At 38.6% G+C, this 18,677-nt stretch overlaps 1 protein-coding gene across 1 annotated transcript; it reads right to left on the reverse strand.

Annotated features, from left to right (window-relative positions):
- Positions 1-3,231: 3,231 nt before the first annotated feature.
- On the reverse strand, positions 3,232-18,606 carry RAB22A (RAB22A, member RAS oncogene family). The gene is made up of 6 exons (XM_010722553.3): positions 18,551-18,606; positions 15,441-15,522; positions 12,540-12,611; positions 12,319-12,425; positions 10,373-10,482; positions 3,232-9,165 (listed from the first exon to the last, which is right to left on the reverse strand). The coding sequence occupies exons 1-6, from the start codon at positions 18,589-18,591 to the stop codon at positions 9,068-9,070; spliced, it is 510 nt and encodes a 169-aa protein (XP_010720855.1). The 5' UTR covers positions 18,592-18,606; the 3' UTR covers positions 3,232-9,067.
- Between the last annotated feature and the right edge of the window lie 71 nt (positions 18,607-18,677).

The following is an 18,677-nucleotide window of genomic DNA, read 5'->3' on the forward strand; positions in this document are numbered from 1 at the left end:
GCGGATCCCGCCGCGCTGGGGAGCTCGGTGTGCCCGAACGGGGCGAGGGCGGGAGAGCGAGAGATAAGCCGCGAGGTTCGGTTATCACCGAAAATGCTTTTTTCCGGGCGGTGCGGGTTACCGGCCGGCTGGTTTAACCCTCGGTTCCGTATGCGCAGCGTGCGCCGTTCGGAGCCCCGGGCGTGGCGGTGCCCGGAGCTCCGCTGCGGGGCCATCCGTGACTCAGCTGCTCCGGGAGCTCCTCCGCGATGAGGGAAAGGAACGACGACGGGGCGAGCAGCGCCAGAGAGCGGCTGTGCACGCAGCGAGATCCGAATGCAGCGAGGGCACGAGCGCAGGGCCGGGGCGTTACGGGAGCGGGAAACGCTACTGCGAGCCGGGACTGGCATCAAGCGGTGGGAAACGCTAACTTGGTCATCAATAAAAGCATACTTAAAAGTCAGTAGTAGTTTTAAGGCTCTCCAACAATCAACGCTAGAAAACAGCAGTTTTTATTTTTTTAAACTCGCTATAAAATGTACAGTTTGGTTTAAGATGAAGTGCTTCTTTATTGGTGGCCTTATGCCAGGGCAGTACAACAGCAACGCTTGGGTCCATCGTACCCACTGCTCTTAAACATTCCTAAAGTTTGTAAGAATCCATAAACTGTTTCTGTAACACGTTAGGTGGAGCAGGGTGTGCTGATGGAGCAGAGCTCGGGAGGACCAAGGCTTTAAGGTCCTAAAACATATCACTTAGAGACAAGTTAAAAATAGCTTATATACACATCAAAAATGTTTATTAGCTGCTGTACTTGGGATACGTGGGACTGCGGAGGGGATGATACCACATTTGCAGGGACTAAAAGCAATCCTATCCACACAGAAGATGTTTCAAAGGATACCAACCATTACACTACTCATTTATGTTACAGCAAGTCCTAACAGCGAACGGTTTGCCAAAAAAAAAAAGACAGAAAATGGCTAAAAAGATCTGGAATAAAAGGGCTGTTGGCACTGCTGGCAATGTAAGCAGTGGCAAATGACTGATGGACATGTTAAAATTAACACCACTAAATGGGACGATGACATTCAACGCTGTAAGGAAGTCTGCACAGTATGCCTGCAGTATTTATACCACATCAACACTTCAGCTGCTCTTGTCCGTGAGAACATGTATTTTTCAGCCAGTGCGATTTACAAACACGTTTTGTCCTTCGTGGTTGTTGCAACTACTTTCATTCCACACCAAAACAATATAATCCCCAGATTTTGTATAACTCTTCATTTTACATGATGCAAATGAAACTTGGTATCACTTTCTAGCCAATAAATAGGAGTTGTTGTTAGAAGTTTTGGCCATGGGTAGCAAAAAGCTGAAATACAAAAGCTGTTCTTCCTTACCTTCCTTCTCTGCGTTGGAGAAAAGGTGGCCACAACATCATAAATGCAAATTGGTTTTTCTTTCTTGTTGTTTTTGGTTGTTTGTTTGTTTGTTTTCCTACGACTGTGCTATTCTACTTAATTAGATTTGGAGCCTAGGATGTCCTTATTAATTTTGCTATTTTGAGGGATCTCATTTATGCTATTAACTACAGATTATGTCGTAACATTTTATTAGATCTCAAGAAGTAATTCAGTTCACTTATGCTTTAGAGTAGAGCTTTTTCTTGGCTGATATTCTGGAAACATTATCTTCGTCCATATAATCTTAGATTGTTTTATTTTTATAAACAGATTCCCTCACTGAGCTATAAAACATAGCTGTCCATAAACATTCCAAGTAATTGGTAGAAAGAGATAAGCTTTATATACATGTCTGCAAGTTAATTGGAACATAATGAGGAATAAGACAGAAGAAACCTTATACAACGTATAGTCATACATAATAAAATTCCCCAAAGTAAACAACAGCTCAGCATTGCTGCCTGCACCCTTCCACGTTCTGCTTTTTCTGACAGTATAAAGTACAGCCTTAAGTGCTGGATGATAAAGGGTATGCAGAGCTGGATCACCTTACAAAAGCGGACTGCACTGAGCAGCTCTGAACTTACCTGCTTGGATAGTGAGGATTCCCTGTTTTCATTCATGCTTAAACATATATAGAACGCAGCAGTTTCTTTATGCAAAGTTAACAACTTACCAAGTCTAATGAAAGTAGGTTTTTGGTTGTATGTAAATGTGCACACAGTCAGTATTGTTCAGATCAGCGCAACAGAAATGGATATGCATCACAAAACCACCTGCAATGCCCCACCTTCATCAGTTAACAAAACTCATTAACAGTTCAGCCACTCCAAGGCTTGAAGGCACATGTTGCCAACGTGCATTTCTGATTCACAGAAGGAACAAATCCGGACGAACAACACTGGGAAACTGTGAAGGGCATTAAGGAAGCTTTGGACTGTAGCAGTTTTAAAGAATGCTTCTCTTTTTACTTTAAAATCCATGGAAGTCACTATCCACGTTAAAAGAAAACCAGGATACAGGAATTTCAGGTGAAGGAGCAGTATTAGCAATGGGATCTTTTGGGGCTCATGCTTTTGAAGGCTGCTGTTAACATGTTAAATTGCATCACACTGAAACAATAAAACTACATATTTTAATTGTTGCACAAAACAAGAGAGATAACTCTAGCCAAGTTTATATTTTTGTGCTGTACATACCCAAAGCATTTCAAAGCAACCACAAAGAAAAAAAAAGGAAGCAAGCAACCTGCTAGCTGTACCAGCAAATCAGAACGGAACCCTTTCCAGCATGACAGCCCCCCAGAACACTGCAGATATTAAAAGCACTTCACATTTCTGATTGACAGGAACCTGGCCTAAGCAGTCAAGAATTCAACTTTTGATGCAGTCTAAGCTAAAAGCAATGTATTAAATAACTTGATCCCATTAGAATTTGTCAGGCCTTCCACAAGCTGACAAGGCTGTGTGTGGCCTGCAGTTCCTCAGACATCATGCTGCAAAGAAAGGAAGCACGAGACAAAAGACAAAAGCTGCATTCTCTCTGCCATTCTTTCTCCATCCCTTTCTGTGCAAGCTTGTCTTTTGTCTGTGTATGCATAAATCATGGAAAAGCTTCAGTTTCTGAATGATCACTAGTGATAGCTTTTGGAAAACAGCTATTTGAACTATTACTTACGTTCACTTTGCAGTGCTATTGCTTAACATTCCTCTTCTACAATTCTATTACTACAGACTACTTCTGACAACACTGACAATTTTGGAACCACTCAAACAAGGCCAGCACATTTATAAACAAAGCTTTTTATTAATAAAATGTTTACACCTTTTTTGCACAATACATCGGACTGGTAGTGATTTAGCATGTTATTACACTATAAAAGTTTATTATGAATGCGTAAGCTGAAAATGCCGTTTACATTATGCCAAACCAACGTTTCTTAATTTTCATTCTATGCACTACATGGGAGTATAACAATACAAACTAAAAGGAGAAAACTAAAGTCTGGTTTTCCTCATTAGCATCTACAAACCAACAATACAGACAAACCTGTACACACCCTCGGGACCAGCCCAAGAGAAGACTAGAAAAGTCTCAGAACATTCATTAGCTTGGGAACTCATCACTGTAAGATTTCATCACTCGTGATCTGACTACATTTCATGCAGTGAAGCAATGGTAGTAAATTTGTGCAGTTTACAGTGCTGCAAATGCTCTGTAACTTTGAGCGGCTTTAGTTTGTTTCAGTAAGAGACACTACAATAAGAAGGCACAGATCCTTCCATCTTTTTAACAGGTTAACTCAATACCATAAGGAAAAGGCAGATGGTTCTTAAGAGGGACAAGAACTGCTGATTCCAAAGTTAACCTTCACGCTTAATTTTACAGGCATGCATTTATTACACCGCAAGAGCTAAATGCACATCAGGTTATTCTTGTGCCCCGAATACACAAAAGCAAATGTAGAGTTTTTGTTTAGACACTTCCAGAATGATTCCCTTTTTTCTTCATCATAATTGGGGGATGAGAGAGTGCAAGGGGGAAGATTGCCAAGAAGTCTTAAGTGTCTTACAGCTAAATATCCTCCATTTCTAAGTCTTATGTCAATTCCCTGTGCCACAGTTTCAATGCTGAATGCACTATAATCAGAAATGCCAAGTACAAAAGAAGTTAATCGCTTCTATACTTCACATGATGCTGTTAGGGCTTTACAATAATTTACTTCCTCCAGATGAAAGTGCTTCTTGCCTTCTTATCTAGTATAATGAAGCAGTGCTACATGTCTCAGCTGCTACGATTTCTTAACGATTTCATAAAGCTGCTCTAAAGATGATCATTTTGTTCACAAATATTTGCTGCTATGACAGATATTTCTTGAACTCTTGAGGAGAAAAAGACACTTGTCACCCTTTCTTGGCTAAATCCCAGAAGGAAACAAAGAATAGTCAAAAAACATAATGGATTTAATAATAGGAAATTCACACTGTGACAAAAGTGAAAATGTGGCAAGAAAGCAGCAGTGAATTTATCAATGTTTGAGATGCAGCAAGCCTAAGCACAACTGGATGGTGTCTTCTGTCCATACAAATGAAAAGAACAGCAGAAAAGCTTGTCTGTATCCTTCAGCATTAGAACAGGAACAGCAGCTGGTTTGTTCAGTAATTCGTGTTTAAAAACATTGACAGGAATGAAACAAAGAAAAACCCAATTTTCTTGAATAAAACAGTTAGTGTTTCAGCAAAAACTTAAGACTCACTGCTCCTAACTTGCAGGATGATGCAATGGGAAGAGCAGAAGCATTTCTTCTAGGAATTTTCTGTTTTAGAATAAGGACAGTTTCAGTAAATGCTGTACCAATTTCTAGGGGGCCAAACTCATCTTAGTGCCTTGATTTTCCATGCAAAATAGGAGGCATCAAATAACTCTGAGCTACTAGAACTCCTGTAAGGATTTTGAAATAGCTGTTTACAGCACATACACCTAAAAATGGAGGGGAAAATTGTGAGGAGAAGGGAAGAAGGAAAGGATGACTTTAACATGTCAGAGACGAAGCCCATCAATACGCTCAGGATGCAGGATAGTCTTATATCCCTCAAAAAACTTAGTGATCAGTGACCCTTCATGGACAGTCTGGTAATTTATTCGATTTTTGCAGGTCAAACATTTTTGATCCCAACTGATAAAAAAGAGTTAGCATGCAAATTTTCAAGACTACCAGAAGATCAAAAGGGATTTTTTTAAAAATAAGTTTTGACATCAGAAGGCCTAACAATTACAAAGAAATATGTTTTGGCACTTGAACACTTGCATAAGAAACAGAGATATAGTTTCAAGCTTATTTCTTTTGACGTGCTGGAGTCATAGAACTCTGAAAAGGTCAGCTGACATACTTTTGTTCTAAAACACTGCTAAGAAATGTTAGATTAGCAATTGACAACAGTATCTTATTTTGCCTAACATTATCAGGGATGTGATCTATTAACAGAGATGCGAACACAGAATAGTTCAGTTGGAAAGGACCTATGAAAATCACTGAGTTGAACTGCCTCACCACTTCAGGGCTAACCAAGATTTAAAGCACAGAAAAACATTCAGGCAGGTTTTGAATATCTCCAGAGGGGATATTCCAGCTGTTCCAGTGTTCCCTCACCCTCAAATTAAACAAATATTTTCTCAATTCCATATGGAACTTCCTGTGTTTGCATTTTGCCCACTGCCCCACGTCCTGTCGCTGGGCACCACTGAAAAGTGCCACTTCATCTGCCCTGAAGATATTTATAAGGGTTGGTAAGATCCCCTCTCAGTCTTTGTGGTTCTCCAATGCCAGTAACAGGTATCAATCACCAGACTAAGGGATTCCTGAGCCAATTCTGATGTATTGATAAGAACCTGCAGAGCCCAGAGCTGCATACAATATCCAAGGTGAGGCTACACCAGCTCTAAATGCGGCAGGAGTCGCACCTCTTGACCAGCTAGCTATGCTGTGTGTAATGCACTCCTTAACACCGTTTGCTCTCTTGGCTGCCAGGACAGACTGCTGGCTCATTGTAAGCCTGCTGTCACCAGCACTCCCAGGTCCCTTTCTGCTGCTCTTTCCAGCTACCTGTCTCCCAGTCTGTACCTTCATATGGCATTGCTCTGTCACAAGTGCAGCACCCAGCATTCTACTGTTGCTGAAATTCATGCCACTGCTGATCACCCAATGCTCCAGTCTATCTAATCTCTCTGCAAAGTCTCCTGTCCTCCAGGCATAAGCACCTCCCAGTTTATTGTCATCAGCAAACGTGCTGAGATTGCATTCCACTCCTGCACCCAGATTGTTGATAAGATGGTTGAACAGAACATATTAGAAATGAGTTTAAACTGAACACCCCCTCTAAGCTGTTAAATGCCTGATACTGTGGCACTTACAGAAATGGTCTCACTGAAGTCAGGAGGGATTTAAAGTGCAATGATTTGTTTTGTGTCAACATGTATCTAACAATATAAAAAGTCTTTACCTCCCTGTCAACAGCAAAAGTTGTCAGAATTCTCCTATAAGTTTTTAAAGCACCTATTACAAGTTTCAGTAGTGTGGCTACTAAATGCCTCTGTGTTTTGTTAAGCACAAGCTTCCACATTTCACCTATTTAGGCACTTAGCATGCCAGCTTTAAACACACATATAAAATACACTACAAAACTACTCAGCACAGATCAAGAGCATCACAGGTCATTTAAGAGACTGAGAATTCATAGGGAACGATGAAGACCCCCCTCCAAAACTTAGGCAGCACACTGAAGTAGCTCCAAAACTAAATAAACTATTTATCAAATGACGTTTTTGTACAGATCTATACTTTCTTAGGAGAGAGTTGGTATTGTTTAGAAGCAGAAATAGTAACATTCTGTCAGTTAAAAAAAAAGCTCTGGATCAATGATATGACACACAGCTCATTACCTTTTTATGTATCTGATGTTTGCCCCTTCAAAAAAAACTTTGTGCAGCAATCACTTCTATAGCATTTCAAAATCTAGTCTCTGTGACGAGTGCCATTCATTAAAGAGAAAGGCAAACCTCTGAACTTCAATTTTATTCCGCTACTTCAGCAACTCCTTAACAAAATTATTAATAAGTTAGCTGAAATGGTTGATCATCAGTATTTCAAACACTCAAAGGCTAATCTGCCTCCAAATAGAGAAGTTACGTTAGGACAAAATATAATTAATTTCAGTGAGCCTAGTACAAAATGGAAGCAGATGGCCTAAAACTAATACAGAAGAAACCATTTTCCTCCAACGAAAATGAGACATTGAACATGTGTGTCTCATCTAGAGAGGACTGCATGTCAGCTTTCAGCTAAAGCCAACTGATCAACACAGTTATCTTGGCTCAAACCAACTTACATCAACAGTCTGTCATTCTACATAGGCATAGTCTTTAAAAGCAGTTTCACTTCAACATTTGGGCAATCTGAAACAATGGCCTTTTCCATGGTTTCACTGACTGGAGTAATTCAAGATCAGAACTGCAAGAAAGGTATGAAGTCTGCTTTTCTGTGTTTCCTTCAGAGAAAATACTTCAGATGATAGAAAGCTAGACTGCAAACAGAATAAACCTCGCTTTCACACCAAAGCTTAATAATATATTAGCATGTACTTGATTACTTGAGACTTTTAAAGAACCTCAATAGTGCCAGTAGGAAACAAAAAAGTGAAAATAAAATAAAAGCACAAAAAAGTATGGTCAATCTATGGTTTAATTGCAAGCATACTAAAACCAACACAATAAGCTAAACATTGAGTTTGCCAAAAAAAAAAAAAAGAAGAGAGAGAAAAAGAAAGAAGAGCCCCACCAAAACAATAAAAGAAACAAAAACCCAACCCTAGCAGATAAAAAAGCCCAGGAACTTAGAGGTAATGATCTACATCACCACGTGTCTTAAGGTTACTTTTTATTTGTATTTTTGTGCCCAAAGCAAGAATGATTGGGTGCACCACAGATGAAAACCTGTTCAGACAGACCTCACGCTGTACCAACAACAGCCTCTATTGGACCTTTCAAACATGATTTAAAGAGAACAAATTTCAGCCTGTCTCTGGATGAAATTACAGCAACGATATCTAAAAGATGCTGGAGAAAAAAACCTGATGGAGAACCCCAGGAGTGCATCTGTAGGTGTGGAATGGAAGGAGCGAATAAGACTGCAATTTTTTAAAGACTGTTTTTACATAATTTATAATATTTTAAACACTGGTCTCATAAATATAATATGAACACTTTACACATGCTAAGCAGTTAAAGGCTTTCCCCCAAATCTTTTAAATCTTATCAGAACGATTGGAAGCATCTGTTTACAGCATCTGCTTTTAGTCAGTAATCACTTCATTTAGTCAGAACTACACCTAGGCTTTTTCTTTGACCAACAACTTAACATCAAAAACTTGTAACAAGAAGAAGATGCCTATGAGCATATCAGTTTGCCTCAAAATGATTAAGTCAGCACAGAAAAAAAGATTGTCCGTGGTTTAAGGTCTGTTGCATGTGTCCCCACCCCCGCTGCTTATCTTTAAATAAAAAGTGCAAATGGGTCCTGGGGAGTGGACGGACTGATTTGACTGTTATCTGCCTTCATTTGCTTATTCTGTAGCCACCTCAAACACAACTGTCCCGTTGTCCTTTGGATTAGCTACACTTACTTTTCAAATAAGGCTCACTGAAGAAAAGGAAGAAACGACATCTCACTAACCTTCAAAATCCAGACTCCTTCCACCCACCCCCAAGTCCCACAAAAGTGCTCGTTTTCCTTTTTACAAAAACACAATCTCGATTACAAAACTACTAAACATTTCAGTTCAACCATTCATAGTCAGCTTCCTTTTAAGCAAGGCCAAAGAAGTGATGATGGATTCCCTTTGAATGCAAGAGATACTACAACTTTTTGTAAGTAAACAGGCTGACATACGATGGCAGTCTTTTCTGCGAGCATACAGATGTCAGATGAACTGGTCCATTTTTACTGGACCATGGGCGTATGAACACCAGCAGATAGAGATCTAAGACTGATAATATAAATCCAACGTGAACTATTAACTTCCAAGACCACCTACTGTATAAACAAGTCTGATTTTCAAATGGACCAGTCAACAGCAGCTGCGCTTTGTCACCGACGGCTGTCGTCTAAGTTTGAAGCCCTTACCACTGGATGGGGGGTTGGTGTCAGTTGATGGAATTCTACGACCTACAAGGAGGCAGAAAAAGACATTTATGGCAAACATATTTGAAACTTATTCTATTCATTCAGTGTATGTCAGGTCATATGCCATTAATGCATAACAGAAGAATGGCAGTTAACAGTTTATACTGCGTCTGGTAGAAGTATGGATCCACAAATAAAAGTGAAGCAGCATTAAGCTAACTTTACACTTCAGGCTAACCTTGTCTTAGAGATCTAAAACGTAGGAGCATCCAGAGAACATGCTCTGCAGGATGCAGTACTGTCTGGAAGCTTTCTGCTCTTGATCTGCCTTTCCCCAGCAGATCACCTGCATCAGGCTTAACATCAAAATGCTTCTAAGAATAGCTGCTTTAGTCACCCAGTAAGTGTTTGAAGCTGACCATTCCTGGTTGAGCATTCTTCTTGAGAGGGATTTAAGAAATTATTCCATAGCTTACTCAATAGAAATTTTTAGTTTAGAGAACAACTATTAAAGTCAGCAAACCATGAAGCTTATATACAGCACATACTTTTGACATCAGTTTCAATATACTGAACTACTTACAAGAACTAGAGATGTCTGTTTTTATTTGAGAAACAGGATATCTGTATACTGGTGCTGCTGCCTGAAACATATCCTACAAATAATATTGTATTCACTTAGGAATACTGATTTTCATTCATACTTGGAAAAAAGTGTTTCCCATCATCCTCTGCTACGAATGAGACAGAAAAGATTTGCCATTTAATTGAAAAGTGAGGTATCACAAAAATACTGCTGGAAAGTAAGGTGCTCTTTCTTAGGCAGTAATCTATTATTTTCAATTCTTATGTTTTTGAAAATGCATTACTTGGGACTAAGTACAAGCACTAAGAGTGAGAATTCAATTCATTTTATCAGCTGTATGAAGTCTGGATATTCGCCACACCATTTACTGTCCCTTCCATAACCTTGGAAGCATTAACTGAATCACTCAATAACAGACATAGTAAGATGACACTGCTATTTATCCAGCAGCACGAGAGTACATGTAAAGTCCCTAGATGGAACCTTCAGAAGTCATTAGACAATAAAAAAATGTATGCAGCTCATTTTGCAGTTAGCATTCATATTTGAACGTAACACTTAAATCAGGATACTCTTGCTTAAGTAGCACAAAAAACAAACAGTATCAAATTTCTACTTGAGCTTCTTTCAGAAGAAAAACACATTACCTGTTTGAATACTTACTAATTTCTATAAAGAGTTCATTAATGTTTATTGCATTTTTCGCACTCGTCTCTACAAATATTGCATGAATGGAATCTGCATAGTCTTTAGCATCTTTTTCCATGACTTCCCTGAAAAGAAGCAAAGAAAGAACTGCATGTAGAAAAATACTTAATTCAGTCTTTTAAAGTTCTGATTAAGCTTTTAAGTGTCATGTTTAATGAGTATTTTGTATTACCTGTTTTGCATCACCCTGCTTCCCTCATCCTGAAATTGAGACCCATTTTTCACTCTGTGCTGTCTCCTTGCTTAGGGGAGGAGCATCCCTAAAGCATAATCAAACTAACAAGGCCATCTGACACAACAATGGAGTTTCATTCTTAGCTACTTTAAGTGTGGGTCTGCAATCAATCACTGGGAGTAGTTTATTTTTCCCTCACACATACAAATTTTAGATGCATTGAAAAGACCCTCATGTTCGTTCCCCTAATCCAGTGATTTCCTACAGCTGCTTAGAAAACCAGGCATCTCTCAGTGCTGCACAGATCATTAGCATTGCTTCATGTAAACTAAATGCTATGAAGACATAGCTGGGAGCAGGAACTTACAGAGACTGTGCACACAACTACAGAGCCAAGAAATGAAAGTAAGTATTTTACACCCTTAAGCAGGCAAGTTGCTAATGCAGTATTTCCTTCAACAGAAAAAAACCCAAACCAAACCCCAGCAAATAAAGAGAAGACTATGCTCTACGTGTCTTTACATAACGTTTCTAAAACACATAACTACTTTCAGTAACAAGAGACTTAGGACATCAGGACACTAGAATATTGCCTTCAGGACAGTGTCTCAAATACTGCCTCTCATAAGGAGAGGAATCTTACTCATTAGCTTCAATTGCAACGTTTGCATGATTTACAGTTCCACCTAAGTACCAAGAAATAAGTGTAAGACTTAATACTGCATGCCTTACAATTGGCACATAAATAATTTTATTCCATATTGACTCCAGGGGACATGCTATTTCTATCAAGTTATTACAGCATCCTAGGTAACTAAAATATAGGAACAATTTGTAAAACTGTACCAACTTTGCAGTGGTTCTTTAAACACACAACCATCTGTCTCTCATGAGACAGCAGCTGCAGTACCTTTTCCAATGAAAGCTAAAAACAAGGAGTTTGCACACACCTTCGTTCTGAATTCTGGGTTATTTAACCAGGATATGAATAATAAAGGGCTTCTTTTGTTTTTAATACATGCCTGCTTGAAAGTTTGGCTGTTCATAAAGTTTCTCAAAAACTTTTCCCACTCCCCACAACCATTCAACCACAGCCAATTCCACCCTAAATGCTTAAGCAGTGAGGGAAGGCACCTGAACAAGCAAGTCAGAAAAACCTACACAATGCTTTCCAACAGACTTGATGTTTTTCATAACAAAATGAGGTGTTACAGATTGACAGGAGTACCTCTTATAAAAGCAGGTAAACAGCTTGTATTACACTGTAGTTTCATAGGCAGTTTTAAGCTTGTGTAGCTTGGCACTGCCACCAGAAAGGTAATCCTGTCTCCCTCTAAACTTTTCATTTGCAACCCTGCTACCCCTCCTCTGCCATGCTAGCAAGTTATCATGTTGTGAGCAAGATAAATACATGTGGATAAGTTTTCCTTTTTAAAATTGGTTAGTTTTAATCTAGATCAATTTTACAGCCTGATTTACTGCTAAATCACACATGTACTCACACCAACAAACAGGAGGAAAAACAAAGGCAAATTAACCAAAGTTTCTGGCAGTGGAAATAGCTCAGTCTCCTTGAGAAACTACAATGGCAGTGACAAAAAAAAAAAAAAAAAAAAGCTTAAATTGCTCTAAATCTTTCACCAGCTTTGAAATCTTAAAAATAGCATCTTTAGCACTATTAGCTTGTCTCTGAAACGAAGGCTCCAAACTGTCAACAGTTATTTACCTTACGTCGTTAAGATCACATTTATTTCCTGCAATAGCTACAACAATGTTCGGAGGTCCGTGCTGTCGGAGCTCTTTAACCCAGTTCTTTAATGTTGAGAAAGTTTCCTGATGTGGCAGGAAAAAAACAGAATTAATTAGGAGCCAGAACTGCTTCATAACACGAAAGAAGAATTAGTAATGCTGAGTAAAAAAAAAAAAGGAATTTATTGAATTTCTTACCTCTTTTGTGATGTCATAAACTATAATGGCAGCTGCTGACCCTCTATAGTACATTGGGGCTAAAGCACGAAACTAGAAAACAAAATAATATGAGTCTGATTTTTCACTGATCTCCAGAATTTGCTTCTTAATATTAAAATGAGAGAAAATTAGTTTTAAATTTAACATTAGCACAAAGCTTTTCTTTGCAGAGAACCAGCACAACAGAATATGTAAGCTTCCATAGAAGTACTATTACATGAAGGCCAATGAATAAATAGTTTAGGGATCAGCAGCACACCTACTATAAAAAGCAAGCAGCCCAACTTGTTTTGACTGAACTAAAATCTCTCTTTAGTAGGCCAATTATAAACAGACAAACCCACAGGATATACACTCAACTTTGAATGGAACAAAGTCAAAATTGAACTTTTTTTATTCTTGCCAGTGCTTTTGGAAAAAAGTAATTCAAGAAAGCTAGCGTATTGATATCTGCTGATCTGAACTGTTCAGAGGATCGTGTCAATCCCCAGCCTTGCTGAAAAGTGGTTAAGTCACGCCACTCATTAAATGCTAGATTAAAAAAGACCATTTTTAACTTAAGGCTTTAGGGATTTTGCTCAAGTTTTTCCTCAAAGCTCAGAAACTTGAAGCACATTTAGAACTAAAAATGGCAAAAACACAAAGCTGTGTGATCCACTGCAAACAGACATTTAAGGAACATTTTGGATAATAAGAGCCTACAGTAATGTTATTGCAATATTCAAGATTAAATCTATGTAAGATACATTCAGCTGGTTGTGAGTTTGCAAGTATAAACCAGGTCTGTACCTCCACATATAGAGAATGTTCTGAATCCATCACGGCAAGAAAAAAACAAAAAGAGGGGTACATGATTGAATAGATTTCCTCAATTTCCTAAATACCCAATGTGATATTCTGCTCATTAAAAAACAAACCAGACAACTACTCTAAGAAACAAAACTCTTATGGAAGCAGATCTGATGTAACCATATGCAACTCTGGTCTTCTGTGCATCTTGTTAGCAAGGAAAAAAAATCACGAATAGAACAGATTTTCATGAAGGCCTATTTGGTTCTTATAAAACATCAATTTCCTTTTGCTCAGTACAGTTCAACTGAGAGCAATATTATAAATCATGAAAGTTTTGGTATAAAGGAGAATTCCAGACCATTTACATTTGGTTCTCAAATTCTGTTTTGAAAACTGTATTTTGAACACAAAGTTCAGAATAGAAAAATATTTAAGAGTGGGAAAGGGAAACACAGGCAGACATTCAGTTCACACTGGGGCATAATCCCTCCCCTCCACAAATACTAAAATGTAAAGGGAAACATATTTGGTAAACCACCACTTGGACTGGTTGCAACTTGGCTTTTTGATTATTTGACTATTTACCTTGGGAACAAACCAACTTTCACTCACTGATTTTGTAGTACTCTCATTTCCTCCTGCTAACACTTAGATACATTTTTCCACTTAAGAGCAGTCAGCAGATAAAATACATTAACAAAACAGATGTTAACAGGAACACTAAATTTTCCTTTTGCTGTTTTTTCAAAGACTTCAGCTTGCCATCCTGACTGACTAGCATTTTGACAGAATTAAGATGTAATTTCTACAGTTGTTAGGTATGAAGATAAGAACCCTAACTCCTTTAAATAGCCTTCCTCCAACTTTACTCAGTGCAGAAGAAATGAGAGAACAAATATGGCATATGTGTGTAGCTGTATGTCCAGTGAATGAGTGCACATCTCCAGCACAGAGCAATGCTAGTTTGCCACTCCCTGAAACCACTGAGAAGAAGGGGCTGCCCCATCTAGTCTGCTAATGGGATTTAGAAGTAGAAAATAGCAAGCACTCCTCCAAAAGCCAGGACTAGGAATTATAAGTATCATTTAGAGATTGCAATTCCATGGATGGTTTGGATATTCGTGCTGTTCCAGACCACCACAAAAGATGCACTGTCAGATGTGCTGCACGGCAAGAAAACCATGCAGGACGTTTCAGCACAGGGCATGTATTAACATCAGCTGTGACCTGCAGTAAGTGACAGTACTGGCCTCCTTGGAAATACGTGGGCCTCACAGAAATTTCTCTGTGGTGTGGAATAGGCTTTAGAGATACCAGAGAACTGAGATCATAAGCCAGGTTAAGTCATCCTTCCTTTTTTGATTAAAACAAAAAACAAAAACAAACAAAACCAACAACAATAACACCACGCAACTTAAATAGAAGAAAATTAAAAAGATGTCACTTGGTCCAAAAACAGAAAGACACAGAATGTACTGGTCATGTACAGAGAGCTTCCTCAGATTGTAGCACGCTGAATCCAAACAGGATGGAATGCTAATACGTAATGGATGCTTCCTGCCAAGTTGTTGCATGCACACTTGTAAAGCTTTCTTTTTAAGAGTACCACTCTCAAAAGTTTTATTTCATTGCTTAGAAGGCTCACATTCAAACACTACCATTTCAGAATGAGCTCTGGTGTTCAATAAGGCATATTATTAACAGTAGATGCTGACTGACTGCTGCAACTGGAAAGACTGGGACATTTTTGATAACATGCATACACACCAACACATCCCTGATGATGAAAGTTGGCTTTATATCATGCTGCTGGGAGGAAATCAGTAGTCATTTGGAATCTAGAGTTCTGAAAGCAATACAAATACAGTAGAGTGACTTTCTAGACATCAACTATGTTACCACACTAAAAATCCAGCAAGTCAGTTTCACCAGGACTCCAGAAGTTCAAATGACTGCACAAGAATAACTGAGCCTTTACAAGATTATTTCTTTCCCCCGCTTTGTGGTTTGGGCTCGGGTAGGGTTGAAAAACATCACAAACTCAGAACTGTATTTGCAGACAGGATGAAGGATATTGATGCTACTTACCCGTTCCTGTCCAGCTGTATCCCAAATTAGGAATTTATGCAGCTCATTTTGATACTGTACAGTCTTGGTCATAAATGAGGCTCTGGAAAATATGCCAAAACGTCATCTTAGAACACTGCCTCCATGAACTGTTAAACAGGTTCCTATTTCAATTAAATTGCTTTTCCTCCCTAGATGCAACTGATTAAAATTTTCATATATAAATATTGAAACTGAGGCAAAGGGCCCTGTTCAAAGGACAAAGTTCAACTAACAAACCAGAAGAAACAAGAATGCAGGCTGTGAGCCTTTTGGTAAAAATAAAGGATGTGTGATGACAAAAAAAAAAAAAGTCAGGAAGGTCAGCTTTCTCAACACTTTTCTTAAAAGAGGAATTGTTACCACGGATTATCTGAGTGTGTACAGGACACTTTTGGAGGGTAAGAGACCAAAGCCTCACCCTCGGCATCAGCTTTTTTTTTTTTTTTTCTTTAACATCTTGGTACTAAAATTCAAATGAATTCATCATTCCACACTTCGGAGGACAGCACAGGAGAGTCTTATTGCCATTTGTAGGTTTTAAGGGGACAGACATCAATAGTAACTCACTCGCTGTCTCCAATCTGTACAGCTCCCCAAACCTGTCTGTCATTATATATTTCAGCCTGCAGAGGCTCTTGCAGATCTAGAAGACAAATGAAAATTCTCTTCTTCATATGCCCCTGCCCCTCAGCTTCCAGTGTATTACAGTAACATTTCAAACTACTTCTGTGTTTGGCTTGATTTGTTTAATGTGAATCAGTGTATATCTCAAGAGCAGGAAACTCTAAGATCTAATATTTTAAAAGAGAAAGTTCTTTGCTGAGTCTGTAACCTGTAGCCAATTTTTATTAGAAAAACACCACACTGAATGCAGATAGCCAAGGATCTCCAGATGCCATGATTACTTTAGGCACATGAGATCATACATTATGATCTTAAACAGTTTTTATATGCTTAATTTTCATCACTCAAGATATTGCAGATTTCCAAACGTGCTACTGACAGTTTTGGACAGTAATGACTCTACTGACAACTTCTCTGGTCCTAGAAACCAAACCATGCCAGTGCATTCAATTTGAATTGAATGGCCGTAATTCACACAATTAAACACGCCCCAAATGGTAGCTGACTACAGAGGCTCAGCTCCACCTGAAATTCTCAGAAGTGTGACAGGAGCAAATGAGAAAGCATGAGCAGGAGAGCGAACTCAAAGACAAACTGCTCTGGGAGCATCCAAACTAGAGTTATCCAAGTTGTTCTAAGAAAAGCAGCAGTATCCCTCCAGATTTCCTGGCTGCTTCTCCCAGCAAACACCATAACTACACAAACACCTGTACTACACTCACTCTGAATGAGTGTCTATGGAAGGATACAAAGAGCGATGCAAGATTCTGCAGCAGCAGTATGAAGTGACAGCACAGAAGTTCCAAAATTCTAACAGGGTTTCTACAGGCTGCCCACATTCAAATTTGAAGCATGAATTAATCATGGTGAAGTATGATTGCTCATATTCTTAGAAGAGTGGAACTAGGACAGGAAACGTAAGATCGTATCTCATGCAGTCAAATACCCCAGAGGAAACATTGCTTTAGTTCTCACCTTTAGCTTTGCAAGATGCTCTAAAACTCCTCTCTAGTCCTCACTTTATTCTTTCTACCTCCTTGTCTCAATTAGGAAATAAAAGCATAGTATAGCAAAAGATCCAGTAAGTAAATTCATTTTTTAACTTCACACGGTCTGGCATATGGAAAGTTTTGATCAGTTGTATTACTACTGCAAAGTACTAAAATACCAAATCCTCAGACCATTTAATTTATGAAGATCACCAAAAGACGCAGATTTTTAGTCTGTCACTTCAAAAAACCACAGGAATCCCGTAACTGTCACTAAATCAATGAAAGCAAACAAAATCCTGCAAAGTATCCTCATTTATCACCATTATCACAATGGTGAGCACTTTCCAGAAGTACCATGAGGTATTCCCAGGCCTTCTCTTCAGAAGAAACAAAATAAATTTAATGATCCAATGAAAAACACTCTCCCAAGTTTTCTCCAGAATGCAGAAAGTTCTGCTGTCACAACAAAAGCATTGCAGATCACACAGATCTTTGCTCTTGCAGACTTGGGGCCTAAGCCAGCACAGTTGTTTTTTAAGAATTAATAATTTGAGAGATAAATGGAGGAGAATGCAAATCCATTCTAGGTTACTCCAAGGTTTAACTCAGGCAACTTAAATGTGTGGTCACACACATCTAACTACAGAACAGAGCATCCCACAAAAATAAATAAGCACTCCCCATCTTCGCAAAGCCTAAGATTCTGTTACCATACCTGCACACCTAATAGTTCAGTAGATTTATTATTATTATTTAAATTAAAAATCAAGAACAATGAAAAAACCACAGCATCCAAACAAACAGGATCTGTGTGCATGAGCACGTCTGACCACTTTAGGCCTCTGTAAATACCATCCATATTAGCCAGCTATTTAGCAGACTAAACGATAACAAAATGTTTTTATTTTGTTTCTTAAAGTATCTGGAATGAAATCAGGCGCCCAATTTCTCAAAAAACCTCATGTAATACAAAAAATAAACTGATCTTTTAGTAGTGTCTCAACAAGAAGCTTTGCTTGCAGCTGATGTCACTGTGAGCAGTAAGTCTTAACTTTCTGCACACTAAACTTAAATGTTCAGAACAGGTTGGCCCTCGGCTTAAGCAAACAGCACTACAGCTACTATCCCCACTGCAGTTTCACTGTCTTCCAGAAAAAAGAACATTTTTGCAACTACCCTGAGAGCCAAGAATGTTCAATCCTTGAAAGCATAACAAAATAATCTAGCAATCTATCTTAAGGGTTACCTTTGTTAACAGGAAAATTGAAATAAAAACATAATTTCTATAGAACATTTTGCAGTTTGATACCAGTATTTATACTGAAGAAACAGGAAGAGGAGAGCAGCAGGGAAGAGAGCAAAATAGTGAACGATCAAGGAAACCACATTCTTTAGAAGGACAAGATGAGAGGTAGCTGATATTTAATCAGCAGAATCTTTTTGATCAAAGCTGTAGTAGAGTCTATGTGGCACCTGAGACAGGAAGATGCACTGCCCCCCACACTGCTCAGCATCAAGTCATGTCCTCCTGTAAGTAAAGAATTGCTTCTGAGCAAAGCAGCTCATAAGACATTTTGAAAAAATTAAAAAAAAAAAAAAT

The sequence above is a fragment of the Meleagris gallopavo genome, chromosome 22, assembly GCF_000146605.3.
Source record: "Meleagris gallopavo isolate NT-WF06-2002-E0010 breed Aviagen turkey brand Nicholas breeding stock chromosome 22, Turkey_5.1, whole genome shotgun sequence".
Classification (NCBI taxonomy): domain Eukaryota; kingdom Metazoa; phylum Chordata; class Aves; order Galliformes; family Phasianidae; genus Meleagris; species Meleagris gallopavo.

Coding starts and splice junctions, on each gene's coding strand:
- RAB22A (XM_010722553.3), bottom strand. CDS start 18,591: ATGCTGAGCAGTGTGGGGGGCAGTGCATCTTCCTGTCTCAG. Junction 15,523..18,550: donor AGTGCATCTTCCTGTCTCAG/GTGCCACATAGA, acceptor CATATTTTCCAG/AGCCTCATTTATGACCAAGA. Junction 12,612..15,440: donor ATACAGCTGGACAGGAACGG/GTAAGTAGCATC, acceptor TTTGTTTTCTAG/TTTCGTGCTTTAGCCCCAAT.